General features: G+C 41.5%; 1 protein-coding gene across 1 annotated transcript in view; it reads right to left on the bottom strand.

Annotated features, from left to right (window-relative positions):
* The window catches only part of GRID2 (glutamate ionotropic receptor delta type subunit 2), a 2613212-nt gene that overhangs the window by 270917 nt on the left and 2322221 nt on the right, over nt 1-20074 (bottom strand). Inside the window, exon 14 of the mRNA XM_085641143.1 lies at nt 798-964. Within this exon, the coding sequence (XP_085497269.1) occupies nt 798-964 (167 nt within the window). The remainder of the gene's footprint in view (nt 1-797; nt 965-20074) is intronic.

Below are 20074 nucleotides of genomic sequence, written 5' to 3'. Positions count from 1 at the left end.
ATTGTCTGCAGTAGCATACAGGGAAAAAGTAAATACTGTGACTGAGATTAATACAAATATTGCACACATCACATTTCTGTTTTGTGGTAGATACACGCCAATATAGGTTCCATGTTCACTAGGTGATTGATTCAAGCATCAGCTCACTGATGAGGCCCAAATAAACCTGCGTCATTCAAGGGATGCTTAAGTTCCTGCATAAAGGATGCATGGCCTGGGGATTTAAGCTGGACCTTTGTCAATCGAGCAGGATTATATCTGATTTGCACATCTGCTGTGGCATAGTAGGCAATAAAATAATGGACCAGAATGGGGCACAAGTATTTACCAGTGTCTGATATTAATTCCACTTAGTTAGGCAGGCATGCACCCCAGGACACTCATAACTCGATCATGTGAACATATTTGTTCACAGGTAAAAGGAATTTATAAATGTCAATATTATGTGTTAGTATATCTATTACCAAGTATAAATTCAAAGTTTGTGAAAAACAAAAACGAGTTTGAGCTCCCAGGTATTTGAGCTCTAAATTAAGCTTTTGTGTGGTGGTCTGATCAGTGGAACCACCCTCATTAACTCACCCAAAATGGGATTTACTGCCTTTCTGTGAAGTGTCACATTTAAAAGAAGCTTGCACACATTTATTACATTAGTATGTTTATTGTTCAAATCTTAAAACATGTAATGGCTCAAATGAACCAGAAAATACAGGAATTGAAATCAAATCAATATGTAATACAAAGCCAGTCTCATATTAGGATCATTATACATCATATAAATCTGTCCTCCTTCTTACCTTTGTGAGAAGATGTCTCTGTATGGGCTACCATGCTGCAACGCAATCCCATATCCCCTGTCTGCTATGGTATTTCCAATGGTGTAAAAGGAGCAGTCAGGATCATTCAGGGCCACATACTCCAGTACTGCTGCATCCCAGACAAAGGCATAGTTTCCAAATTTCACCTGCAGAGAGAAGATAGAAGAAATATTAAGATTGAAATTCTAATGGTCTACATTTGTCATTGGTGGGGCATAGTAGCAGTATACCAAAATTAACATCATGTGCAATGTGTCCCCATCAATTACCATACTCTCATTAGTCATGGCATAAAAACATCAACATCATCTTGGTAGGTGAAGTGACCATTGTCCCGTTACATTACAGGTAGTTCTTTCACATGATGTTTCATTACAATGAAGGTGTGAGTGTGAAAGCTCAAAACGTAGTGTGCCATCTACCCACCTACCTTCACCATTTCCTCAAATCTGAACTTGTCCTGTATCTTTCCATTTGACCCCAGTTTCAGGACCTTCGAGTCAAAAAGGATCATCAAACATCAATTTAAATATTTTCCAAGTACACTCTAGATGTACCAAGGAAAAGTGTGATCCTAAATTGGTCAACAAATTCTAGAGTCTCAAGGAGGAGATCCTCTATACCCTTTTACAACAGATCCCATCTGGATGTAGTAATTAAATAATTTTGTGGAATAGTGCTTGCACCCAAGAATCACACCGACATGCGCACCAAGTAAATGAATTCCTATGATCTTTGGTAAGAGCAAACCCTTAGTGGGTATTATTTCAAAGAATGGTAATGTTCACAATCATGGTGGGTTGTATTCACACCGATTGTTGCAAACATTGTAAAGAAATCTCTATGACACAGGCAAACCTTCTGGTATGGTTGACCATATCTAATCATGAACATTTCTTGTGCAAATGAAGGTCCGGATTTACTATGATTTTTTGTCGGAATTGCATCACTTTTCTGGCACAACCCAGAGTAAAATCATTTTCACAAACATTTATTATGCATATTGGGTGCTTGTGACTTCTCTACCTGTGTCCTCTTTGAAGAGAGTAATCCTGTTCCAAGCTGACTGTATATTAGACTTTGTAAGCTGTTAAAGTGTGTCTAATGAGATATAGAGTGGGATGCTGTCCAATTGCCAAGGAATGTGAATGTAAGCTAGATCACTACTCCGGCAATTTGAGGGATATGGTACCAGAATATTGTAACCAAAATATCATCTAACGTAAATGTTGTGTCCTAAATATTCTATAGAAAAATATACCCCATTGGAGTCAAAATTTAACAATCCACTTTCAATGGAACATTGTTTTACAAGCAATAGTAAGGACACAATGTTTCTGTCATGTGATATGTTGTTATAATGTTATTCTGACATTCAACTCTTTGTCAAGGGACTTTGACACAGTACCATGTGTACCATGCTGTGGTGCTACCTGAACATGAAACTTAGTGTTGGCTTTTTATTTGGGACTAGGAGTATGCCTTTGTCTTTCTAATGTTCTACTCTCCTGGCCCACCCTACTGCAGTTTATATAGCGTGCATGGAAGCCTCCAAGTCAGTCAAAAGATCTGAGTGACAATAACAAGAGACCATAAAATGGCGTCCCAAGATACATTTAACGAGTGGTGAGTAGTGAACTCAATATCTTCCGGTATTTACAATTGCTTAATTCATCTTTGTGGAATACATGTGACCCTTTCATTTCCAACAACTGACTTGTCTCTGTCTTGTGTTGAACACATCTATTAACACCCAAATTGGCCTGGAGGCTGGGAAAAGTGTCACAAAGTCACCCTTTTGGTCGTATGACCCATCTCACTCTGCAGAAATCTAAACTCTCCCTGGCATGTTTGTTTGCTGGATCTAGAGCTCAAAGAAGGGCCTGCTTGGTCCTTTTTTCTGTGGTAGCGCCCTTGCTGGGCCAATAATCCTGATTGACATCATCACTGAGATCATAAACTGTACATTGTGATTGTAACTGGGTCACCTATGTTGCTACATTGGATTCATGGTGGTTTCTTTTTTAGCTTATTGTATAGTATGTATTGCTTGGTGGTCCTTTTAGTGTACAATGTGCACATCATATCTCTCCATGGTTTACATAGAAAAGTTAAATATTTCCATAAAATAAGATTTAACAATGTATAACTTCATCTATCTTCTGCAATATTGTACATCACAAAATACACTAGTAAACGTATCATGGCGAAGGTAGTATGAGACAGTGGCAGCATGTCATTTATTTCAAAACAATGATCCAAAAAGGAACAAGGAGCACTCGTGGGTTCAGGAAATCCAGATTTATAAACAGGCAGATGCGTTTCAATGAGGAACACCTTTCTCAATGCCATTAAGTGCAGAATGGAAAGAGTGTCCGATTTTTAAATCCTGCTCACCCTACTCTCATTGGAGGATGGATTATAAACAACAAGAGCGGACTGTCCATTGTCCACAGATTGATCCACCAAAAAGCCGCCATATTTATGATTTACTGACTTTCAATAGTTCCACAGATGGTGTTGACACATATCAATTGTTCTTTCACATAATTGGATATTCTACAACACACCATACTCCGCCAGGCGCATGTTGGTTCAGTTCACGAACCTCTTATCACGAGTAAGTGGTTTCTGCAAAGATAATGCATATTATTATTATTATTATTATTAATATTTATAAAGCGCGTCGTTCGGCCACAGCTTGGCATATATATTTTCAACCTCCACATGCATTGGTTTAGTAACCACAGGCAAACATTTAGTAATGTTGACTTCGTTTTGGCGGATTAGACAACGATAAAGGCTAGTGGCGGTTCAGGCAAAGTCCATCAATTGCTTACTAAATGCCACTAAAAATCTGCCGAACACTGTTGCAGAACTGGTGCCTCCTTCCTTGACAATGGCAGCATGATATTTAATTCAAAACAATGCTCCAAAAGGAACAAAGAGCACTCACGGATTCAGGAAATCCAGATTCATTAACAGGCAGACATTTTTTGGCGAGGAACGGGTTTCTCAATGCCAATAACTGCAGAATAAAAACAATGTCCGTTTTTCAAATCCCGCTCAGCTCACACTCATTGAAAGATGGATTATAAACAACAAGGGGGACTGTTCATTGTCTACAGATTGCTCCACCAATTTCTGCCATATTTAAAGATTTAATGATAAAGATAATCCGTATTCTGCTCCCATCATTTGGCCGCAGATTGCCATGTATATTATTAACCTCCACATGCATTGGTTTAGTAACCACAGGCAACCATTTAGTAATGTCGACTTCATGTCAGCAGACTAGACAACGATAAAAGGCTAGTGGTGGTTCAGGCAGAGTCCATCAATTGCTTCCCAAATGCCACTAAATATCTACCGAACACTGTTGCAAAATGGGTGTCTCCCTTTGTGACAGTGGCGGCATGTAATTTAATTCAAAACAACGCTCCAAAAAGGAACAAGGAGCACTCACAGGTTCAGGAAATCTAGATATATTAACAAGCAACGCATTTCGGTGAGGAACACATCTTTCTCAATGCCAATAAGCGTAGAAATCTCAAATGATATAATTAATGACATCACTAATGACATCACTGATGGTGTCATTAAAGCTTTGTTTTCCCACATATTGCTGTATAAATTACTAAGGGATTAAATACAGCAAAGCTCTATTAACCCCTTGGGTGCCAGGCCTTTTCCCCTCCTGTGCCTGGCGTTTCCCTAGCGGGTGGGTTTCATGACGAGATAGCCTCGTCATGGGCACAGCGCGACTGTGCTCCATGACGAGACTATCTCATCATGGGCACATAAGAGGTTAACAATCAACCACTGATCTATGTGAAACCCTCATTGAATACAGTATGTAAGATTCTTTTGACTTTGAGTACGGTATTCAATCAAAATAGTGAATAACAATTACAAAACATTTTCCCTGCTACGGACAGCTTTTATCTGTATCAAACCCCAGCCATTGCCCGTGCAGGTAGCAGTGGTGGGGCCCAGTGAGGGGAGGGGGGGGGGGGGATTTCGACAGACTAAGACTAGGGAAGATTAATTATTTATTTAATTTCCCCTCATCATCGTCCGTCGGAATCACCCCCACCCGGCCCCACCGCTCTTACCTGCATGGGCTGCGGCTGTCAAACCACTGACACACACTGAACCTACATTAAGAAATGAAGTTGATACCAGTAGAGAACTGAGTACTGTAAATAGTGTTTACTCTATGGAGAGAGTTCATTCTATACACCTCTTTGCAAACAGTGAAACTCTCATAAGAAATTCACCACAGTAGTCAAAATAATCTGCTAAGAACGGTGTACATATTATGCAATAGCTGTGAAAAAGACACTATTTGCTAAAAAATAACCAAGATCTAAAGGTGCTGAAGCTCATACTACCTGCACCCTTCATACTGTCATGAAAACTTTACAGATAGCTCATCTTCTGAAACTAAACAAGCATACTTATGTAGGTTAACACCTGGTGCACACACTGTTCTATGTAATATAGAAATTGTCACGCTGACACGATTCTGTCTAATAACTTAAGGCTGCTTACAAACGTTAGTATCTACTACATAGAATCTTTCTCCTGTTGGAATCTTTTTCTGCAGAACCAAATATTTGTGTGGAGCATAATGAATGCAAGTCTACTGTCACTTGCATACAGAGTTACTCTTGAATGAAAACATATATCATCTGTTCAATATCTCTACACAGCTATGGTGAATTAGGAACACATACATTTTTGTGAACACTCACAACGATTTCCTGGACCCAAGCTGTCCAAAAACATGTAGTAGAACAATATGGTAGCCACCTGCCACAATGTAAACTGTAAAACTTGCACACTCATTGGATGATGTCATCAGTGATGTCATCATCAGTGTCATTTCAGATGTCATCAGTGATGTTATAAATTATGTCACAGAACATGTCATGAGCGATGTCGTATATGAGTTCATAAGCAGTACATGGTGGGGGCGCAAGTTATGGTTTGAGCTGCTAACAATAACTGCTGAATTTCTGTGGATTTTTTAGTTCAAAACATTCATCTTTTCTTTGAGAAATTCACCACACTTTGACGTTACTTTAACCTTTGTTTTTTCAATACATTTCCAAGGTTTTTCAAAAAAACAAAAACAGATATTTTTATCACATCTAACTATAATGTTATTTTAACCTTTAGCTTGTTCAGTGAATTTCCAGTTATTTTCATTATTCTGAAATAGAATTGCTTTCTTAATGTAACTTGGCAGGAAAGGGTACACACATGGCAAAATGTTTTTTAAAAAGGATGTGTTTGAATATAAAACACAGGGGAGCCCGAGGCACCGACGGACACAGCGGGGTCTCCCTATCCCTGAGTTAGTGACCAGGTGAGGTGAGGTCTGTATCTAGAAAGGTACAGGAGTGAAGATCACCCTGTTCTTTTTGAGATCTCATCATATAAGGTTGTACTTTTTGACAATTTTTGGATTTTAAATCACAAATTCACTGGTGCAGTAGCACACCTTGCTATATAGGTCCTGAAGAAAGCCGGACACTGTTCCATCTAGGCTGAAACTAGTTGACCCACTGTGAAGCAACTTATTTGTTCCATGTTGCTTTAGCACGTTTTTAAGAGGAGTGGTATAGAGATAGTGATTAAAGGCTGTTTCTCTCTTTTCCAACTCCTTTTTATTTTTCACTATTTTTGCACTGCACGATTACCATCTCCACCAAATAAGAGAATACATACTATATCTCAACATTACAATCATCAGTTACCTCTGGTTTCTTTCCTTCTATGACTATACTTTGTTGGATCAGTTGCAATCTGGTAGCCACATGATTCCCCTCAAGGCTTTGAGGAAAAGTGGCCATGATTGAAGGATGACCAGATGATGACACTGGCCTCTCTTTGGCAGTTGATGGAAATCCTGACAACTCTCGGTGTTTCTTGTCTAATGTTTATTTGGAGATGTATAGTTACTTTTCTCTTCACACACTAGAGGTGGTGTAGTTTCTTACAAGCCTTTTTCCTTTAGACCATCAGTTCCTATATGTTTGTTCAGTATAAGTATTGGGGATTGGAACTAGATCAGGTCGGTAAATCTTCCCTCAGACCCTTTTGTCTCCTTCTCGGAGCAGTGTATGACATCACTTTGATTTGCCATAGAGGTATGAAGTGGTATCAATTACTACCAGTGGTTGAAAGTATTTTAGATTGTTAGTGCCCAGACTTGATGACAGTGCACTGTGGTGGAAATGACCTAGGCACAATCACAGGGGATGCGCTTGAAATCAAATGAAGGAGACCTTTTCACAAATGATTTGTCTCTCTTTTCTCACACTGCCGTTGTATATTCTAATATACGTCATAGGCAAAAATGGCAGTGGTCCAAAGATTTTTGTCCTAAGATTGACAAGTCCCAGAAGCATGTTAATCGAACAAATTCTTCATGACCATGGCATGGGCTCTGTATATCATCAAAACATACAGTTTGATATGCCAGGAGTCTACAGGCAAGATGGAGTGCACTTCATTGTAGAAGGGAACAGAATCTTCCTTAATAACATCAAGGAATACATCCAGTTCCAGTTCTTGTGTAAGTGAACACTAAACACTATAAACACAATGGTTCTTGTCAGAGCCACCCTATTGCAACATTATGTGGCTCTTTCATGTTAGAACTCCCTTTTTTGTTTCCTGAATCCCTAAGAGTCTTGCGAGAGCGGTAGCACCCAAATGCCTGCCTCCACTCTTGTATTTGGCCAACTCTCGTGAGATGCTCACGAACCCAAACATTTAACCTATATTTCATTAATAATAGCTCTGTATCATAGGGTATGTGTATTAGACTATACAACACACATGCCTCTGCACTGAAACCTCTTTCTTGAGAAAGATTTTCTCTAACACCCTATTGTTTTTTTATTTTTTACTTATGATCCTGCGAGAGTCTTGCGAGATTGCAACATTTTTTTAAGATAACAAATACCCTTCTACTCATCACAGTACTTATCTCTTACGTGCTTCCTCTCAAAGACATGGAACACAATTTGCATTCCTACTAGTAGAATGCATTGAGAACTCACCTACCCCTTTTTATTATTCCCGAACCCACAAGAGTCTAGCAAGATTGTAAAAATTAGTTAAAAACAATAAACATTTATTTTCTTCACAATAGTTATCCACTAAACCCCTCCTCATACTTTTCTGCTGCACCCTCATATCGTTTTTTTACTTTATTTACGCAACACCGCCAAGTTTTCACAGTAAACAGTAAAGGTGACCATTTCCTTTCTTAAATTCCAATAGCCGTCAATCACAGGCAAAAGGGGCCTTTTGACCATTCACAGGGCGCAATTCTTGATTTTGCGCTCTCGCAGGATGCTTGCGAGCCACTTTTGGGCCCAATTGCCAAAATATACAATTATTTTGACCCTTAATTTCTCAAAAAGTACTGAAAAGATTCACACCTAATTACAAAAGTCACAATCTGCAGACCAACATCTTGCTTCCTAAAGAATTTGGTGTAATTCTGTTCACAGTTTTTACTGTAACCTGTATTAAAGGAGTCCGTGGAAAATGCATGGGAATTTTACGTTTTGGAACCCCCATTTTTTCCCGACCCATGCTTAAAGGATCACCCAAAAATCACCCAAAACTTTCCAGGAAGGGGTTGAGGTGGATTAACTTTTTTGGGAAAGTGTCACGTAGATTCATCAAACGGGACCAAAGTTATTAGCAAAACAAAAAACGCTCTGTCTATGGAAAAGCAGACCTAACTATAACTATTAAGTGGCAACCGCCACTAGGATATATGTATCTATATATATATATATCACACACAGACCACTCCAAATGAAGAGATCAGAGGCCACAGTGGGGAACTTGTGGAGGAATCTTTAAAGGGACAAATTGCAAAGCGTTATGCATTTCGGCGAGTATGCCTTCATCAGACGCTGTAGCAAGGACCTGGATAACACCAAGCCCCTCCCTTTGAACTCCTGCGGCCCTCCCCCGGAAGGGAAGTCAGCTGTCTCCACCAAATTGCCTGCAGCTGTAGTCAGATCGCAGAGAACTACAGCTCCCCTCATGCAATAGTGAGGTAAGTACCCTGGCGGAGTCCTGGCTCAATGAGCACTGAATTACCTAGCAAAAGGGGGGGTGTTGTATGTATATATATATATATACTTTCATTTCATTTCATCTTTATTTCGGTCACTAGGACCATAAAAGAGTGCAACAAGTATACAATTAAAAGTTAAAATAACAGACATAGTTTGATTAAAATCATAAGACAATTGTGCTAGAATCATCAAGAATATTCATTCAACTGGATTAACTTGATACATCGGTTACGGCTGATCCACATTGTTGTTAAAAATTTTGCGACAGCAAACACAATTGGGGCAAATAAATCTGTTTTTAATATTCTGAATGCTGGCAAGTGCTGCCTAAAGCCAAGATTTTTGAGGAGTGGGACAAGCCAATAATTCCTCGCTCTTTGGTAAGCTGGGCAAAAGAATATAATATGTAGATCAGTCTCTCGCGGATACGCGCAAGCTGGGCATTGCACTGTGAGCTGGGGTTGTGTCCAATAGACTGTGTGCGCCCTAAGGGGAAGAGTACTATAACGCCATTGCATATAAAGCTTCCTTGTTAACGAAGGGCCTATATCATCAAATGCGAGCTCTAGTTGATATGAGTCTTTAAACCCCAGGAAGTGTTCAGTTAGGGACCCCTCCCGTACGCTCTTGATTGAAACGCATACATTTTGCTCATAATAAGCCTTGGCGATGGATTTGCGTGAGATCCTGCAGCATGCATTTCCTGGATCGGACCACAAATCCGGTCTTCCTAGTGACTCGCATGTTTGCTTGATATATCTTAGCCATGGGATTTGTGCAGCTTTGGGAAGACGCAAGATCTCTAGGAGCTCGGCTCTATAGTTAGATAGTTCCGGCGAGCTCCATATTTTGCACCAAAAAGTTATGGGTTTGATACCCAACTCCTCTGAAATGGGTCTTAGGCCTAGGTCTAGTCTCAGTGGGAGGAGAGGGGTACTAATCGGTAAAGCTGCCAATTGCCTTAAGAAGTTGTTCTTCGTGACCTGCAGCTTCTGGACGGCGGAATGACCCCAAATTTCGCCTCCATAGGCCACTGCCCCTCTTGCCTGGATTTTGTAAATTTGGAGGCGGGGGCCAAATGGCTTATAGGTCAGTCCTTTTGTCATCCTAGCAATGCCACCCGTCAGCTGAGTCAGTTTCAGATTTGCCCTGGTTCTGTGTGAATCCACGCCATACACATATATATATATATATATTTTTTCTTCAGAAAATTGATAGACAACATTAATGAACTGAGGAGAGCTCTTCCACATGGCTTCAGGAATTTTTTCTTAGAGCTTAGGTTTATGCTCAGAGCTCAGAAGCTCTTGCTTGGTGGGTCCTCAAGCTGTGCTTGCACCAAAAAACAGAGGAAAGGAGCAAGCTTAAGTTTTACTGCTTGTTTAACATTAATTGATTATGTATATGTTTTATTAAAAGTCATAAGATTGTTTTTTATAGATTACCACCAATTTAAAAGGGAATTATTGTATGTCTATAATGTTCTAATAAATGTCCCTGTTTGGTGGTACTATTCCTAGTAGGTATAATGGTGTTGCCTTGATTAGTTATGACATATTTCTGCTTTTACGAGTACTTTGATACTCTGTCAAAGCCAGTAGGCCTGCCTTTTTATAACTGCACCCCTTTACAAATGTCTCTTGTCTATGAGGTGTGTATCAATGGCTTCATGTTAATGGCTCACGACGGGTGTGGACTGTTAGAAGGGTGTCACCACAGTGATGTTACCCTACTTCATTGCTTAGTATTGTGTAGTTTGACCTTGTGAGGGCATTTTGAAATGTGCATGTTCTTCTTGTGGCACTTCACAAATGGTAGGAGGCCTACCAATGAATTCATATATGTTTGTGGGACCCCACAGGAGGCTCTACTAAAGATTTCTTTTTTAAGTCACCCCAAGGGGTATATTTACAAGGAGTTAATGCCAACAGAACGTCACTTCCTCTGACGTTTTGGTCGCGTTATCTCTTTCACCTTATTTACAAACTGGTGTTAAGCCATTTAACGTGGCCTAATGCCACTTACCGTGGCCTAATAATGCCACCTTGTAAATAAGGCCCCTATTCACGCAGCAGGGGTGTGCAATGGGTGTTGCAGTGGGCGTTCCGCCAAAACACCCATTGCTTTTTGACACTGCCCCATATATACAAGGTATAAGGCAGCACCAAAAATACCACCAGGGAATACCTGGTCTTAAGCAGAAGATACGAGGAGAAATGTTTTATTTCTCCTCCTATACTGCTCTTTCCACATGTGCTGCATTCTGCAGCACACATAGATAGAGCAACTCGCATTTAAAGACTTTTTATGTGCAGGAAGGTGTTCCTTCAAAAACAATTGCCCCTGCAGTGCAGACACCCTAGCAGAATGGTGCTAGGAATCTTTTTTAGCACCAGCGCTAGGGGTAAGGCAGGGGTGCACTGCATTCTTGTGAATATGGCACATCCCTGCATTTTAAAACTGTCAGGACATGGCGTTTCCAACTTTGGTGTGACACTGCGCTCTGGCAGTTTCTTGTAAATATGCCCCAATTTCTCCTATGGGGTTAAAAGGGGAATTTTCACATCACTTTAAATTCTCATAGAGGTTTTTCCTTTTTGTTAAGTGGCTTTAGGTTTTGGGTAACTTCACGTGGTAGGTATGAATCCTGGGATTACAGCATGTTGAAAGCAAAGGTAAGATGTCTGCTCTTTTTTTATTGTAATCAAAATGGTTTCTTGACCCTATTTTATGTATTAGTAAAACCCGTTGAAGTGTATCATTATCACAATATTAAGTGACTCTTTACATGTCATTGTAAGATGGTACCATTCCTAGCAGCTGTAACAGTGTTGCATTGGTCTGGTTATGATATATTTCTGCCCTTATAAATGTGGTTGCATCCTGACAAAGCCAGTAAGCCTGTGTTCTGATAACTAAACCCCCTTATGTTGTTTTTTTGTATATGTGGGGGCTAGTGTGGTCTTAAGGTTCAGGCAGGGTAGGCTTTAGCGCTGGTGGCGCCCGGTGCAACAATCATTGTTGGTGCCCCCACACCCCATAACTACCTCCTCGGATTCTCTCACTACTACTGTGAAAAAGTGCCCCTCATCTCTCCAATCATAAGTTATTGCTAAATGCGACACCCCTCCTTGAGGTCGGCGACCTCTCCACAGGTCTGTGCCCAGTGCGTCTGCACCAGTCGCACTGCTCTAAAGCCAGCCCTGGGTTCAGGGCCTGCTAGTGGGAAGAACTATGAGCAGGGTGCCCCAAAAATATTTCCCCCTGTCTATTTGTTGTAAATTAATGAGGTTTTAAGTAGTGTGTAATAAAGTAGTTTTCTTTTTTATAAGCAAGAACACTAAATGGAAAATGATTGATAGGGTGTTGTCCATTACGAGTCTCTGGGCTAGTTTAATAGGCTACACCACCTGTCCTGAGTAGTTGGTTTCCAGTAGACAGAAAGTTGTGGATCTATTACTTGAGAAGAACCCACCTCCTTCCTGTATATTAAGCCACTTTCTTCCTTTGGTGGTGTATGGGTCAGTGCCTCGCCAAAGGTGACGCCCTGCGTCCAACTCCCTGCTGCGCATAGCTGGTGGTCTAGGCTCAGTGAGGTCTTGGAAGCCTGCAGGAGTATGGGCTCTAGGTGGAGCTAGGCCTTGTGCTCAAGCTCCTGCTGTGCATAGCCAAAGGCTTGCACATCGGCGGGAGTAGCCACAGGAGTTGTGTGTGTGCTCAACTTTGAATATGATAGAAAAAACAACAGAAATTCACTGAAAAAAATAGAGGATAAAGAGACATAGTTAGGTTTGGTATTAAGATCTTAGTTTATGTTTCATGAAAATAGAAATACACTGAAACAAAGAAGGATTCAAGTGGCATTATAGTTAATTGCAGAAAAGACACAGTAAGTGCAACTAGGTGGATATTTAGTGGACTAGTTCACAGTATTAAAATAAAACACGTACATAGCGCTTGAAGTTACAGCTTTAATTTCCGGATATTCACAATCACAAATAAATCTTACATCATAGCTGGAATGTTTGATGCAACAAGGACATTTATAGCACTAGCCTGAATATTTAGAGGGCCCTGGGTACTTGCCCACTATGCCTAAGCCTTAAAACAAGTCAGTCAAACTATATGCTCCTGCAATAACAACTACTTATCCTCTCGTCAAGCAAGTGTGCTTGTTTTGCTGCTCTCTGTAAAGGGGGGCGATATTTTTTGAAGCCATGCACCCGTAAAAAATTCCCCAAAAATAACCATCACGCCCATATAAAACTTCTTCCATGGTTCTGCCGTAACTGTTTTTTTTTAATGAAAAATAACTCTGCAGCTATCAAATTCCTCTGAGCAGTAAGTGCTGCCATGATCAAGCAAGATGAGTCTTCAAAATGTCAAATCTATTTCTCGACAGGAATATAAAAGACCATTGGTAAGGGGAGGGGATTAGAGCCTCCTCTTGAATATACTGTTGAAAAATACAGTCTGTTAATATTCTGCCTCACTATCTAGCATTCTTCTGCAAAGCACAACCTCGCCAATAATATTAATAACTGAAGTAAAATACATAATTTACTATTGATGCTGACCGTCGTGCCATTTAACCCGAAGCACACCTGAATATTACCCTTGCTAATTGCTTTGAAGATTGAAGCTATTAATGTTTAAGTGAGGCTCATTCTCACGTTATGAATGCAAATGTCATTGGTTCATCTTCATTCGTACAGCATTTTGTCAAGCAGTGTAACAAGGCGTGTAATTACCAATAGCGTATGATGGTTCATCTAGTTTTGGGTGTCACTTTATTGAGTTGCCCTAAATGGCACATATATGCCTAGACATGGATCCTCAGCTTGCTGTGCCACCTCACGGCGGATGCCCACAAAGGTCGAAGCAGATCTGTGGTCTCCTGCGTAACCATCAGAGAAGACCTGAGAAGGCCATTTCGGATTACCGGTCCGTTTTCAAGCATTTGCTGTAGAATAGAACCAAGACCCATTTAAAAAAGAGCTGTACTTATTTCTAATAGATGTTTTTCAATGGAAAGGTTACGTGATTTCCAAGCTGGTGGTGGAATGTGATTGAAATGATAAATGGTCAACTATCCATGGCAAGGGTGGGCAAGGGGATTGGAAAGCCTGGAGGAAGTCTTGCTTGTTCCTTCCATGTCTGCGGTGGGCTCTCCTGAGAGCTTGGCAAAGGTATTTTCATCCCTAAGCAGCTGCAGTTTGAGAGCTTTATACATATAATCTCAACCAAAAACAAATTTGCAGCCTTATCTACTTTTTGGTGAAGGACATCTTTTCTCCGTATCATAAGATTTGCACCATCATTTGATCATTTTATGATCTTCCTCTAAAGCCAGGTGCATAATGCTTAGCTCCTGCTGGCAGAGTTTACCTTCAGGGGTCAAGTGTGAAAGGAAGCGAGGTGGTCCACAGCTTCAGGTCAGAGCTTGTTTATTGCTCGCTACCGGCATTGAAGTCCCGGCAGCAACTGCTGTCCGAAACCCTCCATAGAACCGCCCTCTGTTCCCCGCAGGGGACACCAGTGGGTTCCCACCCCACATTGTGCACCCCCCCCCACACATGTGATATCTGCATTCCTCACCTATGCACAGCAGCATACCACAAATTAAAATGTAGGGAATACGTGGCATAAATGCTGCAGTACATTGTGGGATAGTTATGCATACTACAGGAACAACATAATTTGCCTGAAAAGAAAACATGAATGCACCATTAGCATATTCATTAGCTAGCAAGTGTGCTAGTCCTCAAAATCATGATGATGCAGGGCCGAAGTGGCTTTTATTCCACCGGGCATTTCCTCGGTGGGCTGGAGAATTTCGACACCAGATTTGGAAAACACAGGGCCGTTGCATGAGTCTCTGCCATTTTCCCTAGATCTTCAAGATGATTTGTAGCAAGCATAGAGCTCTACAAGAGAAAGAGAGGAAGGGCAGTAGAGAGGGATGAAGAGAGAGAGAGAGAGAGATCAGAGACCGAAAATAGAGTGAGGAGAGAAGGAGAGAGAATGGATGGAAGAAAAGAGAAAGTTAGATTAAGAATAGGAAGATAGGGAGGGAGGCTGGTTCGAGCATTTTTGCAAGGGCCGGTTTTGATTTCTCATCCAGCCCTGTGAAGATGACTTTAGTCATTTCAGTAACGGTTGGCTGAAATAGATAGCTACACCAGGAAAGCGGAACAGCCGTTTTCGCAATGTTTGCTATCTCTCAGCACTTAACGCCAATGGCAGACCTTGTGCGTCTGCTATTTTTAAAGTGCATACCACTATGCAAATGACATTAAACTAGCTCTTGAAATTGACACTGATCATTAGCTGTCATTATCCCAAAACCTTTTAATCCATATTTTCGTTGAAGACAGTTCACTTGTGCGATTTGATAGACTGTCAAAGGACTGCCACCACACCATGCAACTCCTCAATCTATGATTGCATGCCTTAATAGATTCACATTTATCAATTACATTTTGGAAAGTGTGTAATATAAGTCAACCAACATTTATTAATTAACTTCTTAAATGTGTCCACAGGGAGACATGCCTTAAACTCATTGGCACCTTCTAGGTCTTGCTAAAAAATGTGTCTTCCTACCATGTTAGTAAATTAGTGCGTGGCCGGGGGCCAAAACATAATGTTGCCCCCTGTGGATGCTTTTTCTTAAGTGGTAGGTGCAACAGATAGCACCTGTTCCTAAGTACATTCTTAATTTCTCTGTGTTCTAATTACTCAACCCAGTATGTTTACACAGAACAATATGCACGCCAAGATATTGATCATCCTGGCCTGAATGAGTGAAGGTTTCCTTGCTATAATATTTTTTAGGACAATTTAAAGCATAATAAATTGAATCAAGTGTACTGTGTTACCTATTCATCCAGGTGCACCACTAGGAGTCTGATTAGAACTTTCCCTAACTGGGGTAATAGTAAATTTGCACGCCATTTTGCTGTTACTGTGCGGTGAAGTCACACCAGTACTATGTCATTACGAGTGAAAAGATCTGGTATTACTGTGTTCATCCAATTTTATCGGTAATAAAACCAGACCGAAGTTCCAGTTCCAGGGGGGTTTAAGCATACATTTACAATGTGAATTAGGCAGGTGGTAAATGCAATGAAGAACCAGTTTGTATGAGGTGCAGGGGTGGTGGGGGGAATTGGGGAGGGAAAGCAAAGTTGTTTTCCGTTAAAAAAAAATACTGGGGAAATTAGATTTGATTGCTGCTGCAGCCAAAGCGTCATGCTATGTTCTCTCGCGCTCTGAAAATTGGGTGCGAAAAATCTATTCACTCTGAATCATACAGAGTAACAGAGAAAAAGTCCATACAGTAATTCCACTCTGTCTTCAGAATCAGGATCATAGAATATTAAATGTGTCACCTGATACACTGCACATCCTCAGAAACATTCATAGAGATTCCTCATTAATTTAAATGGTTGGCATGCTAGAATTAGCCTCTTAATTTGTTCCATCAGATCCAAGAAAAATAAATGGGCCACAGAATCTTTATCGACGTCTCACCAGCTGCATCACGAACCGGATAAAGCAGGTGTGTCACAGCAAACAGTTATCTCCCATTTATAATATAGTATGGAATGTGCACATCACATATCTTGGGGAAGCAAGGTCTTCTCCACCAAAATTAAATTCATATATCATGCTATGAAAGTGTATGTTCTGTTGATTTTGATATAAGCAGACAGCGCCCCAGAATACAGCGACTTTGTTCTACTTCCTATTACTGCCACACCTTGGATTATCCAGATGCTATCCACCCGTCACCTCCGGGCATCCCACCCTGGGATCTGGGACCTCTCGTTCGTGTAAAATGTATACACCTGTTTTTATCCCAAATGTTTCCACCCCCCCCCTTTCTAAGTCTTTTGTATACAACTAGTTAATCCTGTAAAGCGCTCTGATACCCTAACGGGTCATGTTCGCGCTCTATAAAACACTAAAATAAATAAATACCGCTATACAGCTGCCACTGATGTAACGTTACACAAGTGTATTTTGATCAACACCAGAGCAGTCCACCCTACATGCAAACATGGAAGGCAATTGGGAGTATCTGTGAATAACAACTACTACATCTGGCTTGCTCTTTGCCACACCTGACACCTCCCTTTTTCTAATGTAAATTCCATTGAAATCCAACATAGAAGAAACAGTTGCTTTAATGTATGAGCTCTACTGATCTTTGCCCTCTTTTCAAAAGGAATCCATATGGAGAGTTAGAGCATAGGCAAGGCGCCCCCACGTGGAGTTGGCACCAACAAAGGTGGACTGTGTGAGAAATTTGGTTACTGGTTGAATAGTGTGTAAGCCCTTGTCATGCTCAGACGTGAGTCCCGTGCTCTCCATGCCACTGGAATCAAGTTATCCTAGCTGAAGAGGGGTGAAACCCCGAAACCAGTCCTAGGATGCTTGTTTCCTGTCCAGGGAGGACCTGGCTTGGCAGTTCGGGCTGGACTGTTCCCATGAGGCACAGGGTCAAGACTGATTTGCGTATGGCTGGGTTCAAACTGGAATGGCATGGTGAGCAAAAAAATGATGGATTTAGGCCCAGATCTATGTTCTGGGGTGAATGTATGACATTGTTCTGTATTCTGTCCATCAACTGTTATTTTTGCAACCACAATCCTTGTCAGAGTAGGGCACATGCAAACCCGAAATTAGTCTGTGCTCACCCCCCTGATAGCTAGGCACAGAGCAGTCAGGCTTAACTTAGAGGCAAGGTGTAAAGTAACTGTGCAACACTTCAAACAGTAAAACAGTAAAAAGACCACACAAAATGTATCCCACACCAAGTTAGAAAAATAGAGGAAAATGTAATAAATGAAACAAGACCAAAACAACAAAAATCCAATTAGTAGAACAAGAGTTATGAATTTTTAAAGATTAAAGGATAAATAGTGCCTAAAAGCACAAATCGCCAACCGCGGTTTTCTGGGCTTGCTGAACCCAGGTCAAAGTCAAAAGTTCAGGCCGACTGCGATAGAGCACAGGTTGGATACGGTCACCAGGTTTGGCCCGCTGAGGTTTACCTTCTCAAGTTTGTGCCAAGAGTCCTGTCGCATTGCAGAGCGCAACGAGGAGCAGGGAGAGCATTGCAGGAGGCTATAGGCAGAGCACAAGGAGCCGGCCGGTGTCGGGGTCTGGCGTTGCTGGAGTTTCGCAGTGGTAGTTCCCGCAAGTGTTTGATGCTGCAGTGCAAAGAGTCAGGCTGACGGAGCTTCGCGCTGAGTTGCAGTGCAAGCGACATGTTCTTGGTGCAAACTGGTCCATTTGCAGTTGCAAAGAGCCCAAAAGCCTGATTTCAGCACCTGGGAGCCACACCAAGGACCTGAAAGGCACCACTTGTGGGTCAGGAAGTTGCTTTAGCTGGGTCCAGGGGCTGGTGCAGGATGTTGGGGAGCCCATTTTTTAATGTACTTGAGGCTTAGATCAGGAGGCCAGCAGACTAGTCTTGGAGTCACTCTGGGGTCCTGGTTCCAAGATGAAGTTGCAGGTCCAGTTCTTCTTCTCCAGGCAAGAGAGCAGCAGGAAGCGGGTCAGCACAACAGGGCATCAGTTATTTCATAGCAGCAGTCCAGCAGAGTGGAAGTCCTAGTAGCAGCACAGCAGCCCGTGTCCCTGGAAGAGTATCCAAAGGTCGAGAAGTGTACTGAAAAGCTGGTGTCCGAGGTCCAGTATTTATGCCCAGTTATGCTTTTGAAGAGATGGTGAAGCTTCTAGAGGCTTCCCCTTTGAAGTACCCAGGCATACTGCATTCCCTGTCCAGGCTCCAGACTAACTACAGGGGGTATGCAGCCCTTTGTGTGGAGGGAGGCACACCTTTATTGAACGTTATCACAGCACTTTTGAAAGTTATACTGACCACATTAGTACAAGCCATAGCTTACATCAGTGAAACATTGAGAGGCAGAGACACCTCTCACTTGGATAAACTCACATAAGGCTCTTTAAGTCAGTTTTTTTACTACCACACTGCTTATCTCCAGCCTAACTGCGATTAGGATTTGGTCTCACTAAACAATCTCTGGCAAGGCAAGGAGCATTTATAAAATAATGCTACAAACTAAAGAAGGGCGACAACAGAATGCTCAACTATCATCTGTGGGAAGAAATCAGCAGCAGAGACTACTTCTCTGCTAGGTGCAATCTTTCTACTTCCTTAACTTCCCTTGGCTTAAACCACGAATAGGACTCAATAACCAACTATTTCCTAGTCGAGGCCATGGCAAACACCAGAATCAAACTTACTGGCTGACAAAGAGATATTCTTAATGCAACAACATGCCTGGTTCACAATAGCCTCCTATGAAAAGCTAGTACCTGGGAGCATGCATCAACGCCCACACCAAAATATCCTTTCTGAAATATCATCTGGGATGTCTACCATCAATTGTATTTGTGACACCATAGAAAAGCCCTGCCAGCATAGAGGCCTGTCGACTTTGTGGACAATCCCCTGAAACTATAGTACTCCAAATCTGCACATGTGAATCAAACTTGGAGGATCAAATAGCTATATTAAGACTGCCATTTAACGCTAGGGTGCTGCACCGGTGTAGATAAGCCATTATAGCCTGCTTCAATTCCTCAGAAATTCAGCTAAATTGTAGAATGGAGAAATGTCTGACATAACTAGAACTGAAAATTAACCAGCTGACAGGCTGTATAACATCTGGGCCAAATCAGGTATTCTGAATCCTTTCTTGCACAAGTCTGTGCTAGCACCGCTCTTTATCATGAACAGAACTGCATGATAATGTGGCAGTGCTAGCACAGACTTGTGCAAGAAAGGGTTCAGAATACCTGATTTGGCCCAGATGTTATACAGCCTGTTAGCTGGTTAATTTTCAGTGGACATGAGGACATTTATTTTTTTACAAAACTGGATTTAAAAAAAACATTTAGCTTGCGGCAATGCCTTTGGGCTGATTTTGGCACTCTGACCCCCCCCCGTACAAGACTTTGATTGCACTGCCACTTTATTGCAAGCTCCAGAACAGTCAAGCACTGGCACACAATGCACGTTAACTGGATTACCCGCTTTTGAGTGGTTGGATGGGAAGCTTTTCCACAGTCTATCAGCATGCCAAAATAGCTACAATGGTTAGC

This window comes from Triturus cristatus, chromosome 2_2, assembly GCF_964204655.1.
Source record: "Triturus cristatus chromosome 2_2, aTriCri1.1, whole genome shotgun sequence".
NCBI lineage: Eukaryota > Metazoa > Chordata > Amphibia > Caudata > Salamandridae > Triturus > Triturus cristatus.
The sequence above is the reverse complement of the archived record's forward strand: the minus strand, read 5'-3'. Positions and strand labels throughout refer to the sequence as shown.